Source organism: Oncorhynchus mykiss, chromosome 30 (genome assembly GCF_013265735.2).
Source record: "Oncorhynchus mykiss isolate Arlee chromosome 30, USDA_OmykA_1.1, whole genome shotgun sequence".
Taxonomy (NCBI): Eukaryota; Metazoa; Chordata; class Actinopteri; order Salmoniformes; family Salmonidae; genus Oncorhynchus; species Oncorhynchus mykiss.
Window position 1 is genome coordinate 33,855,549 of NC_050570.1, and position 17,376 is coordinate 33,872,924.

General features: G+C 43.0%; 1 protein-coding gene across 1 annotated transcript in view; it reads right to left on the reverse strand.

Moving 5' to 3' along the window:
* The window catches only part of LOC110521744 (cadherin-2), an 84,422-nt gene that overhangs the window by 20,167 nt on the left and 46,879 nt on the right, over positions 1-17,376 (reverse strand). Inside the window, exons 6-14 of the mRNA XM_021599575.2 lie at positions 17,180-17,324; positions 16,927-17,099; positions 16,667-16,804; positions 16,203-16,388; positions 14,556-14,809; positions 13,314-13,456; positions 12,182-12,415; positions 11,623-11,856; positions 249-388 (exon numbers count right to left, since the gene is read on the reverse strand). Of these exons, the coding sequence (XP_021455250.2) occupies positions 249-388; positions 11,623-11,856; positions 12,182-12,415; positions 13,314-13,456; positions 14,556-14,809; positions 16,203-16,388; positions 16,667-16,804; positions 16,927-17,099; positions 17,180-17,324 (1,647 nt within the window). The remainder of the gene's footprint in view (positions 1-248; positions 389-11,622; positions 11,857-12,181; positions 12,416-13,313; positions 13,457-14,555; positions 14,810-16,202; positions 16,389-16,666; positions 16,805-16,926; positions 17,100-17,179; positions 17,325-17,376) is intronic.

Here is a 17,376-nt window from a genome sequence, read left to right on the forward strand (position 1 = left end):
TTTAAAGTGAAACATCTCAGAATAGTTAAGTTTTCGTGGAATTGCCCCCATGTGACAGTCCCTCAGTGTGTGTGTGTGTGTGTGTGTGTGTGTGTGTCAACAACTGTAAATCCTCCTTGCCTCCCCCCTTTACCCAAGCACTGACCTTGTCTCCCACTAGCAGTTAGCGGACGGCTAACCCTCCATCTGATTCAAAAGCTGATTGGCTATGCTATCATTATGCCAATGTTAGTGTGTGTTTTCTCTACCTGGTCCTCCTCTCCTCCTCCTTCTTCGTCGTACTTCAGTATGTTGTCTCTGACATCGTCCTCTGGGTCGATGAGCAGCTGCTTGGCCTGACGTTCCTTATCCCTCCTCTTCATCCACATCACAAAGAACAACACCATCACTACGGAGAGGGGGAGGGAAAAATAGGGAGGAGGAGGGTAGGGAGAGAGGGAGGATGAGGGGAGAGAGGAAGGGACAGAGGAAGGAGTGGGAGAGAAAGAGAGGAATAATTAGAACTTCACAACCATTTCATTTGAGCAGTGCACATTGCATCCAAGGGCACATTTACACTACATTCCCTTATCACTCAAAAACAGATAGAGAGAGAGAGAGAGAGAGAGAGAACAATAAAGAGGATGGTGGTGGAGAGAAGATAGAAAGTAGGTAAGGATGAAGGGAACAACAGTTTTTATTCATCCATATTTCTCTGCCATGTTAAAGAGAGGAGGTTTTAAGCTTGAAAGGAGCCTGATCAGCAATTCCCTGCTTTGATCCACATTTTCAGTGCAGATTTCAGAAGATGGCTGGGTGTGAGGCTGGGGTTGTGACAGGTGCATTAAGGGTGAGGCAAAGGGCTAGACTGGGGAGGTTGGGGTAGACTGGGCGAGGGGGGTAGAGGGGTGTCAAAGGGCTGTAAAAGGGGGAAAGGGGGTTAGGAAGTACCGGTGATGTGCTCAATACGGAAGAGGTCCATTGAAGCGGATGCTAAGCTAAGGAGACTGTTTCGCTATGTTCTGGCATTTTTCCGATAACGTTTAGGAGTTTACCACATCAGTCAATGGCTTCTCTAATAAATGCATCGACGACATCGTGACCATACGTACAAACCACAACCAGAAGCCATGGATTACAGGCAACATCCGCACTGAGCTAAAGGCTAGAGCTGCCGCATTCAAGGAGCAGGACAGTAATCTGGACACTTCAAAGAAATCCCGCCACAACCTCCAACGAGCCATCAAACAGGCAAAGCGTCAATATAAGACTAAGATCAAATCCTACTACGCCGGGTCTGATGCACAAAGGATGTGGCAGGGCTTGCAAATTATCAAAGATTAAAGGGCCAGCCTGGAGGCAAGCAACACTGAACCATGCATGAGCTGTATGCAGGGATTTCTCCTATAAAGCAAATTTTTATGGAATGGTCTGCCTATCCATGTGAGAGAGACATAGACTTGGTCTCGACTAGTGATGCACCGATATGATATTTTTGGCTGATACCGATATCCAATATTTCCCTTGCCAAACAAAAACGATACCGATACCAATAACCAATATTTACAATTTTAGCAGCTTTTAAAGCATTCTAGTACAGTTAAATAGTTAACACACACACATGGACGCAGTGGTCCAAGGCACTGCATCTCAGTGCAAGAGGCATCCCTACAGTCCCTGGTTCAAATTCAGGCTGTATCACATCCATCTGTGATTGTGAGTCCCATAGTGCGGACCACAATTTGCCCAGCGTCGTCCGGACCATCATTGTAAATAAGAATTTGTTCTTAACTGACTTGCCTAGTTAAATAAAGGTTACACACGCACACCAAAAAGTTATTTTGTTGGCATTTACAGATGTCCCCATTACCAGTAAAACATAATGAAAACCTATTTCTTTCACTTATTTACTGTGCTGTTTCGTTGTTCATTTGTTCAGTCGTTTCTTTCTCAAACAGGATTTCTGTGGAACGCTGTTTGGGTCTTTGCGTGTCAAAAAATAACACTATTTGACGTGTCAAATAACACAACATCTGTTTCAGTAGCTACAGTTAGCTAGCTAACTATACAGCTAGGTGTCATCTAAAATAACTCTAATTTATAAGACAGTTCTTATTTGATTAATGGTGGTCGGACCCATCTATGTGAAGCTAGCCACAATAAGGATTAGTCACAATAGTGAACTATGCAGTTAGCATTATAGTTAGCAAAATAAAAGTATGGCATAATTCTACTATTTGTATTCATTTGCATTACTGTCAATTACATACTTTTATTTTGAAAGCAAACCGCAACTTCCACTATTGTGCCTAATCCTTATTGTGGCTAGCTTCACAACACATAGCCCGATGCAGTCGAGCCTCACTAGTCAGATGAGGCTATCTGGCTGCTTATAACGTTAGCTTTGGGCAACAGGGTTAAGTTGCTGACTAGCTATTTATTTTCATGAACTGAAGTTACATTTCAATAGGCGAACAACAAGTGGCAACCTAGCTAATACTTACTCACAAGGATTTCTAAATCATTGGTAAGAATAATAAAAATGACTGCAGGTTCTACTGGTCAGTTTTCAGGCTGGTTGTATTGGTGCTAGCTAGGTACCCCAGAAGTTGCGGTCGAACAAATGATGCTTTATTACCAATGCGGTATTGTAAACACATCGTTCGTGGCCGGTGTTTCCTTGTTTGCAGACTTTTTTCTATAGCTTTGACAGTGCTACTGTATCTTTTTTGACACGCAAAGACCCAAACGGCGTTCCAGTTAAGTTAAGTGACGCAATTACTGTGCAACTCCGGTAGGGGGAAAATAGCGCACTTGGTAGTGTGTCCCAGTGCTCGACCAGTCGGCGAAAGCCAACATCTCCGACGACAGAGAACGGTTGATTGTCAAGGGCAATGAATTCCATTATCTTGGCTTTAATGTATTTTGCCTTTGAGTTGTGGAGCTGAAATTTTGGTACTCTTTCAAACGACTGCTAGATCCACACAGCAGTCATTGTGGGCTAGTTTAGGAATGCTGTGTTGCACGTACAGCGCAACATTTTACGTGGCGTCATTACATCATGTACCTACGTTACATAGATGCACGTCAGCTTTGACATCGGTTTTGCACATCGGGAGTTAAACTAGACATCGTTCGTTAAACTAAATATCGGACAATACCGATGTTAGCATTTTTAGACAATATCGTCCGATTTCGACATGTTCACCGATACATCATCATCCCTAGTCTCGACCTTTAAATCTTTACTGAAGACTCATCTCTTCAGTAGGTCCTATATTTGAATGTAGTCTGGCCCAGGGGTGCGAAGGTGAACGGCAAGGCACTGGAGTGATGAACCACCCTTGCCGTCTCTGCATGGCTGGCTCCCCTCTCTCCACTGGGATTCTCTGCCTCTGACCCAATTACAGGGGTTGAGTCACTGGCTTACCATGCCGTCACTGGGAGGGGTGCGTCACTTGAGTGGGTTGAGTCACAGACGTGATCTTCCTGTCTGGTTTTGCGCCCTCTCGGGCTTGTGCGGTGGAGGAGATCTTTGTAGGCTATACTCAGCCTTGTCTCAGGGTAGTAAATTGGTGGTCTATTGATATCTCTCTAGTGGTGTGGGGGCTGTGCTTTGGCAAAGTGGATGGACCTGTCCGGGGGTATCGACGGACTGGGCCACAGCGTCCCCGACCCATCCGTCTCAGCCTCCACAGGTGTATAAAATCGAGCACACAGCCTGGCAATCTCCATAGACAAACATTGGCAGGAGAATGGCCTAACTGAAGAGCTCAGTGACTTTCAACATAGCACCGTCATAGGATGCCACCTTGTGTCGGCTTGAGTTGTGTAAAACCTGTCGCCATTGAAAGCCGAAGCAGTGGAAACGATGGACGAATCTGGGTTTGGCTGATGCAAGGACAATGCTACCTGCCCGAATGCATAGTGCCAACTGTAAATCTTGGTGGAGGAGGAAAAATGGTCTGGGGCTGTTTTTCATGGTTTGGGCTAGACCCCTTAGTTCCAGTGAAGGGGAATCTTAATGCTACAGCATTCAATGACATTCATTCTGTGCTTCCAACTTTGTGGCAACAGTTTGGGGAAGGCCTTTTCCTGTTCCAGCATGACAATGCCCCTGTGCACAAAGCGAGGTCCATACAGAAATGGTTTGTCGAGATCGGTGTGGAAGAACTTGACTGGACAGAGCCCTGACCTCAACCCCATCGAAAACCATTGGGATGAATTGGAACACCGACTACGAGCCAGGCCTAATGGCCCAACCACACTAATGCTCTTGTGGCTGAATGGAAGCAAGTCCCTGCAGCAATGTTCCAACATCTAGTGGAAAGCCTTCCCATAAGAGTTGAGCTGTGATAGCAGCAAATGGGGGACCAACTCCATATTAATGCCCATGATTTTGGAATGAGATGTTCGACAAGCAGGTGTCTACATACTTTTGGTCATGTAGCAAATCTGTTCTTTGGCATTGGATGTATCCCAATGCACCGCATCCACTTATATAACACTTCTGCACCTGTGGTGAAAGGTGACAGAGCTAGAGAGTGTTTGTCAGACCATGAGACATCCTGAAAATTGGTGTTCTCACACAATCGTCTGTAGCATCCGAATGGTTTGGCCTACAAACTGTTATGATCTCTCTATGGAAAGATGACACTTGGTACAGTTGGTACAGCCGATTTGCAAATTTCTGTTTGTAGCATCCACACAGTTTGGGCTACACAATATGACCCCTCTGTGTAAAGGCGAGACTGTCACAAACACATACATGTCAGGCCTCGCCTGAAGGTTCCCCAGTACCAGTCCAAAAAGGTAATGGGAGTACTGTATATATGGAGACTGTTTAGTGACCAAAATATGGGGTTAAATACATGTAAAAAATAGACACCTCAGAACAAATTTCCTTTAGATTTGTTTGGGGGGGGACTATCTGTTGTTCAATGTAGTGAATATGTTATTCAATGTGTTTTGTATGGGCTTATAGCAGTAAGGCCAAATACAGTTTTTCATCAAATAAGTTATTTATATATTTTTTTGATACTTCAATCGGTCTTAAAATTCACAATCAAATAGCAAAATGATCCTTGATATGAACTTCTTTTAATCTGTAATTTAGTAGTAACCCCCCTCCACCAGTTTAGACAGGATTAAACAGGTTAACATTCGCAAGGCCGCAGGGCCAGATGGAATACCAGGATGCGTACTCAGAGCATGTGCTCAACAGCTGGCAAGTGTCTTCACTAACATTTTCAACCTATCCCTTAACTGGTCTGTAATACCGACTTGTTTCAAGCAGACCACCATAGTTCCCATGCCAAAGAACACCAAGGTAACCAGCCTAAATTAATATTGTCCTGTAGCACTCACATTTATAACCATGAAATGCTTTGAAAGAGTGGTCATGGCTCACAGCACCATCATTCAAGACACCCTGGACCCACTCCAATTCGCATACCACCCCAACACATCCACAGATGATGGAATCCCTATTGAACGCCATACTGCCCTCAAACACCCACACAAAGGGAATACCTATGTAAGAATGCTGTTCATTTACTACAGCTCTGATTCAACACCATAGTCCACTCTAAGCTCATCACCAACCTCAAGACCCTGGGTCTGAATACCTCCCTCTGCAACTAAATCCTGCTCTTCCTGACGGGCCACCCTCAGGCGGTGAGGATAGTTAACAACACATCCACCGCTCTAACCATCAACACGGGGGCCCCCCAGGGGTGTGTGCTTAGTCCTTTCTGTACTAACTGTTCAGCTAGAACTGCGTGGCCGTGCACAACTCCAACACCATCATCAAGTTTGCTGACAACATGACGGTGGTAGGACTGATCACAGACGACGATGAGGCAGCCTACAGAGAGGAGGTCAGAGACCTGGCAGGCAGTGTGGTGCCAGGACAACAACCTCTCCCTCAACGTCACTAAGACAAAGGAGCTGATAGTGGACTACAAGAATGAAGGGGTGAGCACACCCCATCTACATCGTTGGGGCTGTAGAGGTGTGGGTCAAAGATTTGGCATGGGCCCTCAATTCCTCAAAAAGTTCTACAGCTGCACCATTGAGAGCATCTTGCCTGGCTGCATCATCGCTAGGTACGGCAACTGCAAGGCACTTGACCGTAAGGCGCTACAGAGGGTGGTGAGTATGGCGCAGTACATCACTGGGGCTTAGCTCCTTGCCATGGGCTCCCGAGTGGCGCAGCGGTCTAAGGAACTGCATCACAGTGCAAGGGGCATCACTACAGTCCCTGTTTTGAACCCAGGCAGTATCACATCCAGCCGTGATTGGGAGTCCCATAGGGTGGCGCACAATTGGCACAGGTTTGGCTGGGGTAGGCTGTCATTGTAAATAAGAATTTGTTCTTATTGTCTATTTAAATAAAGTTTAAATTAAAACAAATCCAGGACCTATATACCAGGTGTTGTCAGAGGGCCCAAAAAAATGTCAAAGACTCCAGCCACCCAAGCCATAGATTGTTCTCTCTGCTAAATGTGTATCTGTTTTTGTATGTACATTGATTGATTTAATTTTATGCTACACAAACATTTTTCGAAACTAATCCAATCAGATTCTTTGCACCCATTACAGAAACAATTATGTTTAAATGGCTACCTTAGACTCCTCATAGTGTTCCAAACCCTGACATTAATTATGAATGCAGGTTGCGGGTGAATAACTATTCCAACTGTTCAGCTCGTGCTATATGGGGTGGGTCGAAGGCATATCCCACCGCAGGGCTTCACCAAGCTCTGGCTCACCCCCCTTCCCTTACAGATGCACTGTTGGTAGGAAAACAAGTAGAGACCATCCACCAGGTAGTGGCTTTGGTAGACACTGAAGCCTTGGGGTGGTACGAATGAAATGGGGTATCGACCCCAGAAGAAGGGTCCCCCACCACACCTAAGGTCCCGGCGGTAATGGCCTGTCAGCGCTGTGGCACCTAGGGCGATGCGCCTAGGGGAGGAGTCTCCTCCGGGCCCCGATGGATGGGTACGGAGTTGATTCGGAAGAGCAGGAGGAAGCTTTTTTGATAAGGACACCCCGTTCCCGTACAAAGAACCGAAGACAGCTTTTTTAACAAAGTAAATTTTTAACATGTTTTCCATGTCTTAAAAATGTTTACTTTTGTTTTAAATCATGTGTGCACATTTAAAGGCTTTACAGATTGGATATTTTTTAAGTACTTTTGTCTTAGGTTGTTTTTTATTGTTTCAATCAAGAACACATTAAACTAGTCGATGTAATATTCAATGCCGTTTTGAATGCATATTTATACCGCTTTAAAGTGTACATACGATGATGTAAATATATGAGCTGTGCAAGTGAAATTGTGTTAATACAACCATTCCAACTGTATCCTAACTATGGCTGGATTCCAATAGGATTTACAAATTCCAGTTACATTCCTGTTTAATCAGCTTCTTGACATGCCACACCTATTTTTATTCAGGTTAGTTCATAGGGAGAGAGTGTAGATGCAGCCTTTTTTTTCTCCATTGTCGAAAGTTATGTGTAAGGTCCAATGCTAACGCAGACAAGGCCTGCATTAAAGCTGGGTATTCTATCTGGAGGAATGCTATTGATAGTACCAAATGATTTGCTAGGCACCCATCAAGCAAAGAGCATTTTAAATACACTGCACTGTGTAAAGAAAAACTAGTTTGATGTGCTATGGGAACATCGCTGTCAACACTAATTAATGATAGGTAGCTGGCAAGAAATCGCATGTATTTGACTATGATTATGGACATTATTGAGTTCCTTGTTTCAAACCAGCAACCACTGAGGGGGACATTGGATGCAATAGAGCCAAGAGGAGAGGGGGGCAGTGAATTTTTTGGAATATAGTCTCCGAAAAGACAAGGAACTTGTCAAGGTGTTTAGCACCATACCCCACAATGCCACAACACTGCAACTCTTCTGAAAAGGTAAGAAACAATCTAGCTGGTTGGTTTTTATCAAAGTCTTGGTGGAATATCCGGTGGTGTCATTTCAGGAAAAACCTAGGTCATGCAATGGCAAAATGACTTCCTTAGCTAGCCTAGGTTTACAACAGCCTTGTTTAGTGTGTAAGGCACTATCCATGAGACTGTTAAAGCACAGGGGAGATTTCGTTGTTCATTGTGGTATAGCATGATATAAGCAAAATTCAACATAATTCCAATCCAAGAAACCAAAATGACACCCCTGGGTATAGCTACATATCAATATGTTTCATCATAGAAATAGATACATTATATTATGGTTTTCTTGGTAGCCTGTGCTCTTAGAATTTTTTTCCCCGGAGGGGTTGTTTGGCTGTCCCCATAGGATAACCTTTTTTTGGTTTAAGGGAAAACCCTTTTGGGTTCTATATCGGTTCTTCAAAGGGTTCTCCTATGGGGACAGCTGAAGAACTCTTTTAGGCTCCAGATAGCAAACAAAATATCAGAGTGTATTGGTTTTCGTGGTTGTAAATGGAACTGTATGTATTGGAAATGTGTTTATGGTAGGCTGGCATTGCTTAATTGATTGAGTGGGTTGAATTTTATCCACAGAAGAATATTGTGCCATTTCACAAGGTGTTGCTGAACTCATGAATGGCTTGATTTTCCATGTTTGAAGACAGCTGTGTGTCCTTGTCTAAAAGACAAGGCACATTGGCAAATTATATTGGTGATATGGCTTAGGCGGGGTGTGGCTTTCCGATTATTATTTTTTGGCCAACCGCGAGTGGAAGTGTTGTACCAGTTTAACTGTGCTATGTTAGAGGAACATTTTGACGTCTACAAGGACCAAATGGCTTTGTAACTGTGGTGGTACTATATGTGACTTGGCAGATGTCGCACGTCACTACTTCAACGGAGAGCCATTTTAACGTAAACCTTTCTTTTAGCAAAATGTTTTTTTGGGGGGCAGAAATACCTTCTGGAACATGTGAACTTTCATGTGCCTTAATAACAAACTTGTATGCCATTTGAAAATACGAATACAATTGTTCAATTATGAGCCTAGTTGGTTTAGCCATGAAAAAAAGCGAGCAACCTTCCCCCTAACCATGATTGGATTCCGTCTATAATATGAGCTGGTCAGTATGTGTAGGTAATCCTTTCTAATGCTGCTTTTTTGAAAGATATCACGTAGTAGAGCTGCATAAGTCTACCTACATGTACATATTCCCTCAATTACCTCGACTAATCTGTGCCCCCGCACATTGACTCTGTAGTGGTAGCCCTTGTATATAGCCTCGTTACTGTTATTTTATTGTTGCTCTTTAATTATTATAATAATTTTTTAAAACTTCCATTTATGTTAGTAAATACTTTCATGACACTTATTTTTCTTAACTGCATTGTTGGTTAATTAAGGGCTTGTAAGTAAGCATTTCACTGTAAGCCATGAAAAAAAGCGAGCAACCTTCCCCCTAACCATGATTGGATTCCGTCTATAATATGAGCTGGTCAGTATGTGTAGGTAATCCTTTCTAATGCTCCTTTCTAATGCTGCTTACAACACCTGTTGTATTCTGCACATTTGACAAATAAAATTAGATTTTGATTTGATTTGTTGCTCTCCACTTTCTGGAGGACCGAGTTTTTAAATAAATGGAATTAGAGTATGATAGCAAAGAAGATGGAGCAAATTCTGGCATTTGATTACATACATGCAGACGGAGTTGAAAAGAAAACACTCAGCTGTTGAAAACACCTGTCTCTGGATTACATCTTCAAACTAAGGACAACCATGGCATCCTTGACAAAGAGGGAGAAGCGTCCATCCTTGTATATGGGTAAGAGAGTCTAGCTAGCTACATTTTCAGATATTACACATTTTTAATTTTGTCAGAATGTTGTTTTCATTTCAAGTTAAAGTGTACTATTAGCTAGCTAGCTAACGTTACTTGTATGATCTGTGTAGTAATATTATTTGTATTTCAGAGCCATTGGCATAGCTAGCTAACATTAGGCTATAACTAGCAAACATAGAACCTGGTTGGTTAGCTACCTGCATATTCATGCAGTGTAGTAACGTTATGAGTTGGGATTATGGTTCATTGTTTAGCTAGCTAGCTACATATCTAAACAAAAGACTCCGCTATGCAAGTAACTATTTCAATACCATGTTTATGATGTCACTGCGATAACTGTCGTTAGACGTAGCTGGGAAATTCACTCTGGCTATCGACTCCGATTTCAGAGCACTCCTGTTTGAGTGTGCCAGAGTGCACTGACGAATAACTGACAAATTTACGAACGCTCAACACCCGATGAAAATGGCCGGTGTCAGTAAACGTTGCAAAAAAAAACGTAATTAAATTGATGCCAGCAGCACAGTTGCAGTCACCAATGCTCTGGATAACATAAAAACTGCCTAACCAGCTCTGCTAAGGTGAGTAAAATGGTCAGAGTGAGCTCTTCTCTCATTTGTGTCTGGAAATAGCTAGCAAGTTAGCTTGAGTGCTTGACTGCTGTTGTTAGGCCAGAGCGTCCAGTGTGCGCTCTGAACCCTCAGAGAGCGAAACGCTCTGAATTTACAAATGGACAATCTGACAATGCTCTGAGATAACGAACGCCCAGAGCACACTCTGGCACAAATTTAAGAACATACCCGTAGTATAAGTCAGCCTTTAGTCTTGACATTTTTGGTTGTTTAGTACATAGCCTCACATGTGAATCCTTAAAGAGATAGGTGGGGCTAAAGATTAAAAGGATATGAGTGAGGCTGAATGGGTGTAGATAAAGAAGAGCTCTCTAGTAGGTACCAAAACATTCAAGGGCGATTTTCTCAAAAGTGAGGTTACCTGCTTATCAACTTTCAAAGTAGAAATACTTTCCCATTGTTCCTCAACTGTAGTGTATGATATAACGTTTTCTAACTCTACTTTTATCCAATGTAAAAAACACCATATAAAATGTTGTTACATAAGTCCGAATCGAGCCAGTTGGTTACATATGGAGGCAAAAAGCATGCTTTTTTACCTGTCGAGAAAGGTAGTGATGTTACGTTTGATGCTGGAGTTTCCGAGGCATGCGTCAACATTGCTAAGCAGTGTACTTTGAAGCAGTGTGCCGATGCCTGTATCCTTTTATCAGAAGCACATGATCAATGGCGTCCGAAGCTTCGTTTGGTCGAACAACCAACTAATTGGTTTGGTATTGGTTTGGTATTAAAAAAAAGGCCACGCTGCGCACACGCTATGGGGTATGGGATGTCATCTATAATGATTTGGCTGCTCTAAATTATTTTGATCAGGAGGTGCCACTAGTGTACACTATGTTGATCAAAGCCTCGTAATGAACATGTTTCGACACAATTGGTTGGAAAATCTCGATGCTTCAGGAAACTTCATGTCTCCATCACTAGAGAAAGGTATTATCTGACGTATGTACTGGGGTACAATTATGTACCTACAGTATAACTAAAAGTACAAAGGAGGTCAGGTTACCACCCCAGTGACAAGCGGAGACACACTTTTAGGAACAAATCCAAACATTTCTTTCTGAGATTGTACTGGAGCTATAAAAATACCCAGATAGGAGAATGTGGGAGATAAGGCAGGGGATATGGCTGTGTGCTGTTAGTGTTGGTGTGTGCAAGTCTGCTTGAGTGTGTGGGTAAGCCTGTCCTAGCCTGTATAACCAGACTCACCTAGCAGTATGATGATACAGATGAGGATTGCGATGATGGCTCCAGTGCCCAGCCCTGCTGCGATGATGCGTTCCATGTCCACGCAGTCTCCATGGTGATCACACTGACACACCTTGACCTGTAGGTAGGATGTATTGGACATGGGCAGGTTGCCTGAGTCTGTGATAATGATAGGAACCTCGTAGATACCACTCTCCAGAAAACCTATCCGCAGCCTGATCTGAGCATATTCACCTGGGATAGGGACACACAGAGAGAGAGGGGGAGGAGAAGAGAGAACGAGAGAGAGGGGGGAAGGGAGAGAGAGGTGGTGAGGAAAAGAGAGTTTGTGGGGAGTTACAGATGGAGGTTGAGAGTTTTAGAGACAAAGACAGGAAATAAGAGTGTGAGAGAGAGAGAGCAAGGGAGAGTAATAGAGGGAAGGATAAAGAAAGAAAGAGAGCGAGATGGGGGAGAATGTTCAACAAGTTATTTAGTCATGCCAATAAAACATTTTTGAATTCAATTCAGTTGAGAAAGAGAAATGGAGCAAAAGAGGGGAAAAAGCAGACAGACTAACCATTGAGGCGTGTGAGGGTCCAGTTCCTGCGTGCATCTGCCGGCCGCTTGGCCAGTTCGAAGGCGAAGGGGCCGGCGTTAGGGGTCAGATCGGGGTCACTGGCGGTGATGTTGATGGTGTTGGGCTCAGGCTTCTCACACATCTCCACCTCCGGAGGGAAGACACGAGGAGCATTGTCATTTATGTCTAACAGGTACATCTGTAATGTACCTGTACCACTGGCTGGGGGGATGCCTGAGAGAGGGAGGATAAAGGGATGGAGGAAAGAGAGATGGAGAGACAAGTGAGATAAGCAAAGTGAAGAAAATGTCACCTTACATAGACAGGAATAAAAAAAATAAAAACAATGTTTGGTGCAACATAGATACTGTACTGAACTATATGTTGAAAGGAACACATTACAGGCACATTACAGCACTCATACCAAACAGGATTCATGCTGTCATACATAATATTATGTCACACCCCAAACCATATTGCAACACTCAAATTTCTTAAAACAACACTCCGTCATCAGCTACATATGACTTCAGTGAAACTAACCTCCTAAATAAGAGATGAGAGAAATGTATGATCAAACACACCAGGAGGGTGAGGGAATGAGGGAGAGGGAAATCAGTATGTTAGGGAGGCTTCCTGAGGCACACAGCTGACCTGTGTGTGTGTGTGTGTGTGTGTGTGTGTGTGTGTGTGTGTGTGTGTGTGTGTGTGTGTGTGTGTGTGTGTGTGTGTGTGTGTGTGTGTGTGTGTGTGTGTGTGTATTTGCCAAAAGCACAATGAAGAGCTCAGTCAGGATTGTGCTGAGACGCAGCAGGGGCTCTCTGTGCGTGAGTGGTGTTTTTAGAGTCTGTGTATGTGAACACTAGCTTGTGTGCTCATGTGTATACATATAATTTTCTGTAGTAGTACTACCATTGTCATCTGATATTTTCCTTTCTTTTTTTTGGGGGGGGGGGGGGGACAAGATATTTATCTTATCGCGCCAAGAAAGTGAGTCAAACTAAATGGATTGTAATTGAATTGAATTGATGTGAATAGTGAGATTTAGCTCTAAGTGCTTCTCTGCATGAGTACCCCACACAGCTATACACTGTAAGTTCCAAAAACAGTACAGGTCCACCCGCACTCTCACCATTGTCAGTGGCCATGAAGGTGATGTTGTAGAGGTTATTCTTCACATATGGAGACTCTCTGTCCAGCACAGCGATGGTGGAGATCCGCCCGTTTACAGGGTCTATCTTCAGCCAATTAGCAGGGTCGAACACCTTGGCGTACCTTAAAATCAACCAATGAGATGACAGTACAGAATTTACCCTTTGCTAAGCCCCGCCCCCCTTGGTTACTGTTGCAACCTCAGACTACATTTTCCCAGGAAGCCCAATACACCACTGGTGAAATCCCCTCACAATGATCTCAAACTGTGTTTTTATACAGGGAAATTACTCAGGAGTTTGACATTTCAGCCTGTTTTGGTGGGATGGAGATTTGGCCTTCCATGGCGACATCCCCATGCAGTAAATTAGTTAATAGACCAATAAGAGAGTTTCAAACCACTCTGCCAAAACCAGCTAATTTTCCATTTCCTCTTTCCACTCATACCACTCTCAGACAGTCCAAACAACATTTTTGCTTGAGAAATATTTGAATTTATTTTTGACCTTTTTAATTGAAAACAATCACAGTAAGGTACTCAATTTCTGCCCAGAAATGATTTGATATTACAATAAAAACGGGTGCATTGGACCTTTAAGTGGCTAGCTAGCAATGTAAGGTGGTTAATGAGACTGAGAGCTAGCAAACAAAATAACAAAAGTATAATTTGGATAAAAATAAATAATCAACAGGCTCTGCATTTCAGGAATCACAGTAGCAGGTTCCTCTGGTGCACTGTTTGGTTATTTAGCCATTTAAACAATTGCTTTTTTCAAGAAATGCTCTCCGTTTTTGCCATTGCCCTCACCAGCTTACATGAGTTTGAAACGTGAGCTTATTCGAGGTGTCAGACTTGACGACAGTTCCTATCCATTGGAGCATTGCGAATGGATAGGAACTTTGGAGCGGGTCAATTACAACAGGAAGTAACGCGAAACTATGTAATGCATTTGAAACATACACATTCAACACATAAAAAAACACATTGATGCGGCAGGTAGACTAGTGGTTAGAGCGTTGGGCTGGTAACCGGAAGGTTGCTAGATCAAATCTCTGAGCTGACAAGGTCAAATCTTTCGTTTTTCCCCTGAACAAGGCTGTTAACCCACTGCTCCTAGGCTGTCGTTGTAAATAAGAATTTGTTCTTAACTGACTTGCCTAGTTAAAAATATATATATATTAGCGAACATGCCCAATGCTGATCCCTCTCTCATCTACTTACCGTATGTTCTGTTGCATGTATCTGTCAGGGTCCTGTGCTGTAAAGGTGGTGAGTAGCGAGCCGCCCGGTAGCCCCTCCTCTAGTTTGATGACTTTGGGGTTGGGGGAGAACTCTGGGCTCTCGTTGACGTCTGTGATGCGTACAGACACGGTGGCGGTGGACTGACGGGGCAGGTGGATACCACGGGCCAGGGAAACCTCGTTCTCAGCCAGTACCGTCAGCACGAAGGAACGACTCACCTCATAGTCTATAGGCTGGAGAGATACACACATACCAGTTAGCCACGCAGTTTACACTTCAATTTGTTTGTAAATCTTACATACCAAAGCTCTCAATTTGAAAACAGCCGTAATGTACAGTGGCTTCAGAAAGTATTCAAACCCCTTGACTTTTTCCACATTTTGTTGTGTTATAGCCTGAATTTAAAATGTATTAAATTGAGATTTCTTGACACAATACTCCATAATGTCAAAGTGGAATTTTGTTTTTAGAAATGTTTACAAATGAATTAAAAATGAAAATCTGAAATTTCTTGAGTCATCTATTCAACCCCTTTGTTATGGAAAGCCGAAATAAGTTCAGGAGTAAAAATGCTCTTAATGAGTCACATACCGGTAAGTTGCATGGACTCACTTTAGCATGGTGAAGTTATTCACTACACTTTGGATGGTGTATCAATCCACCCACTCACTACAAAGACACAGGCATCCTTCCTAACTCAGTTGCCGGAGAGTGGAAGGAAACCACTAAGGTATTTCACCATGAAGAAAACCACTAAGCGATTTCACCATGAAGGAAACCACTAAGCGATTTCACCAAAAAAACGTTGCAAAGAAAGGAACTTTCAAAGTTTTATGTTTGGGGCAAATCTAATGCAACACATTACTGAGTACCACTCTTCATATTTTTAAGCATGGTGGTGGCTGCATGATGTTATGGGTATGCTTGCCTAGGTCTGGGGAGTTTTTTTATGATTAAAAAGACATGGAATAGAGCTAAGCACAGGAAAAATCCTAAAGGAAAACCTGCTTCAGTCTGCTTGCCAACAGACACTGGGAGACAAATTCCAGCAGGTCAATAACCTAAAATACAAGGCAAAATATACAGTACACTGGAGTTGCTTACCAAGATGACATTAAATGTTCTTGAGTGGCCTAGTTACAGTTTTGACTTAAATCAGCTTTAAAATCTATGGCTGTCTAGCAATGATCAACAACCAACTTGACAGAGCTTGAAGAATTTTTCAAAGATTAATGTGCAAACATTGTATAATCCAGGTTTGCAAAGCTCTTAGAGATTTACCCATAAAGACTCACAGCTGTAATCACTGCCAAATGTGATTCTAACACATATTTACTCAGGGATGTGAATACTTATGTAAATGAGATATTTCTGTATTTCATTTTCAATACACTTGCAAAAATGTCTAAAAACATGTTTTCACTTCGTGTGTAGATGGGTAAGAAATACATCTATTTAATCAATTTTGCATTCAGGCTATAACACAACAAAATGTAGAATAAGTCTGTGCTGTATCTCTGTCTCTTTGTCTGCATGTATATACAGGTATATGCTGTAAAAGTTCATTTTCCATTCATAAAAAAATACATTGGAAATATTTCTCATCAGAGCTGTGTAAATCCATACCTTAACCACAGTGACCAGTCCCTCATTGGTGGTGAGGTCAGTGGGGATGGAGAAGCGTCCAGTGGGGTCTCCAGCTGTGATCCTGTACACAGTACTCCAGGCTGCACTGTGGGGCTGGTCCTTATCTGTTACTGTCAGATTAGCTACGATCACATTCACACGGTTCTCCTGCACCTCTCCATAGAACTACAGAGCGAGGGGAAGTGAAAGAGAGAGGCGGGAGTGAAAGATGAAAATATTGCTCAATAATAGGAGAAAGATAGCCTCTTTTGATAAAACATTTGGTTTATTTGAAAAAATATATAATTCTGTGTTTTTTTTCTTCTGTGTTTGAGAGAGAAAGTGTGTGTGTCTGTTTGTACGTGTTCGTGTATTGTATGTCTGTATGCATCTGTGTGTGCACATTCGTGTGTGTGTATGTCTGTCTATCTGTCAGTATGTCTGTTTGTCTGTCTGTGACTTACTTTGTCAGCGGTGAACTCTGGGGGGTTATCATTGACGTCAGTGATCCTGATGATAGCCGTAGCTGTGTTAGACAGGCCATAGGTTGGGTTCCCCTCCATGTCAGTAGCCTGGATGATTAACGTGTACTGAGGAACTTTCTGGAAGAAGGAAGACAACAGGGTACAGGCCCATGTTACAGCGTATAATATAGACAGTCTATATTGTGAACACACAATCATAAAAACATTGATACACATTGACAGACAGCACACACACACACCTCTCTGTCTAGCCCTGCAGCCACAGTGATGATTCCTCCTGTCTTGTTGTTGATGGTGAACATGTTGGAGGAGGGGTTTTCAGGATTCTGAGATATAATCTTGTATCGGAGCATCCCATTGGCTGTTTTAGGGTCATCCTTGTCCAGTGACGTAACTGTCATCACAAAGGACCCTGGGAACATGAACCAAACAAGTCAATTAAAACCTCTCACACAATGGAATATACGTGCATGCGTGCGTGTGCGCTGTTACCTGGTTTGGATCCCTCTGGTACTGATCCGTTGTAGATGGTGTGTGTAAACTCTGGTCTGTTGTCATTCATGTCTATGACGTTGATGACGATGTCTATGGGGTTCTCTATCTGGTTCCCATTCAGGTCCACAGCATGGGCTCGCAGCTACACGGATGCATACAGTAGTACAGGTTAAACGCATGGTAAGGGCGTGGGC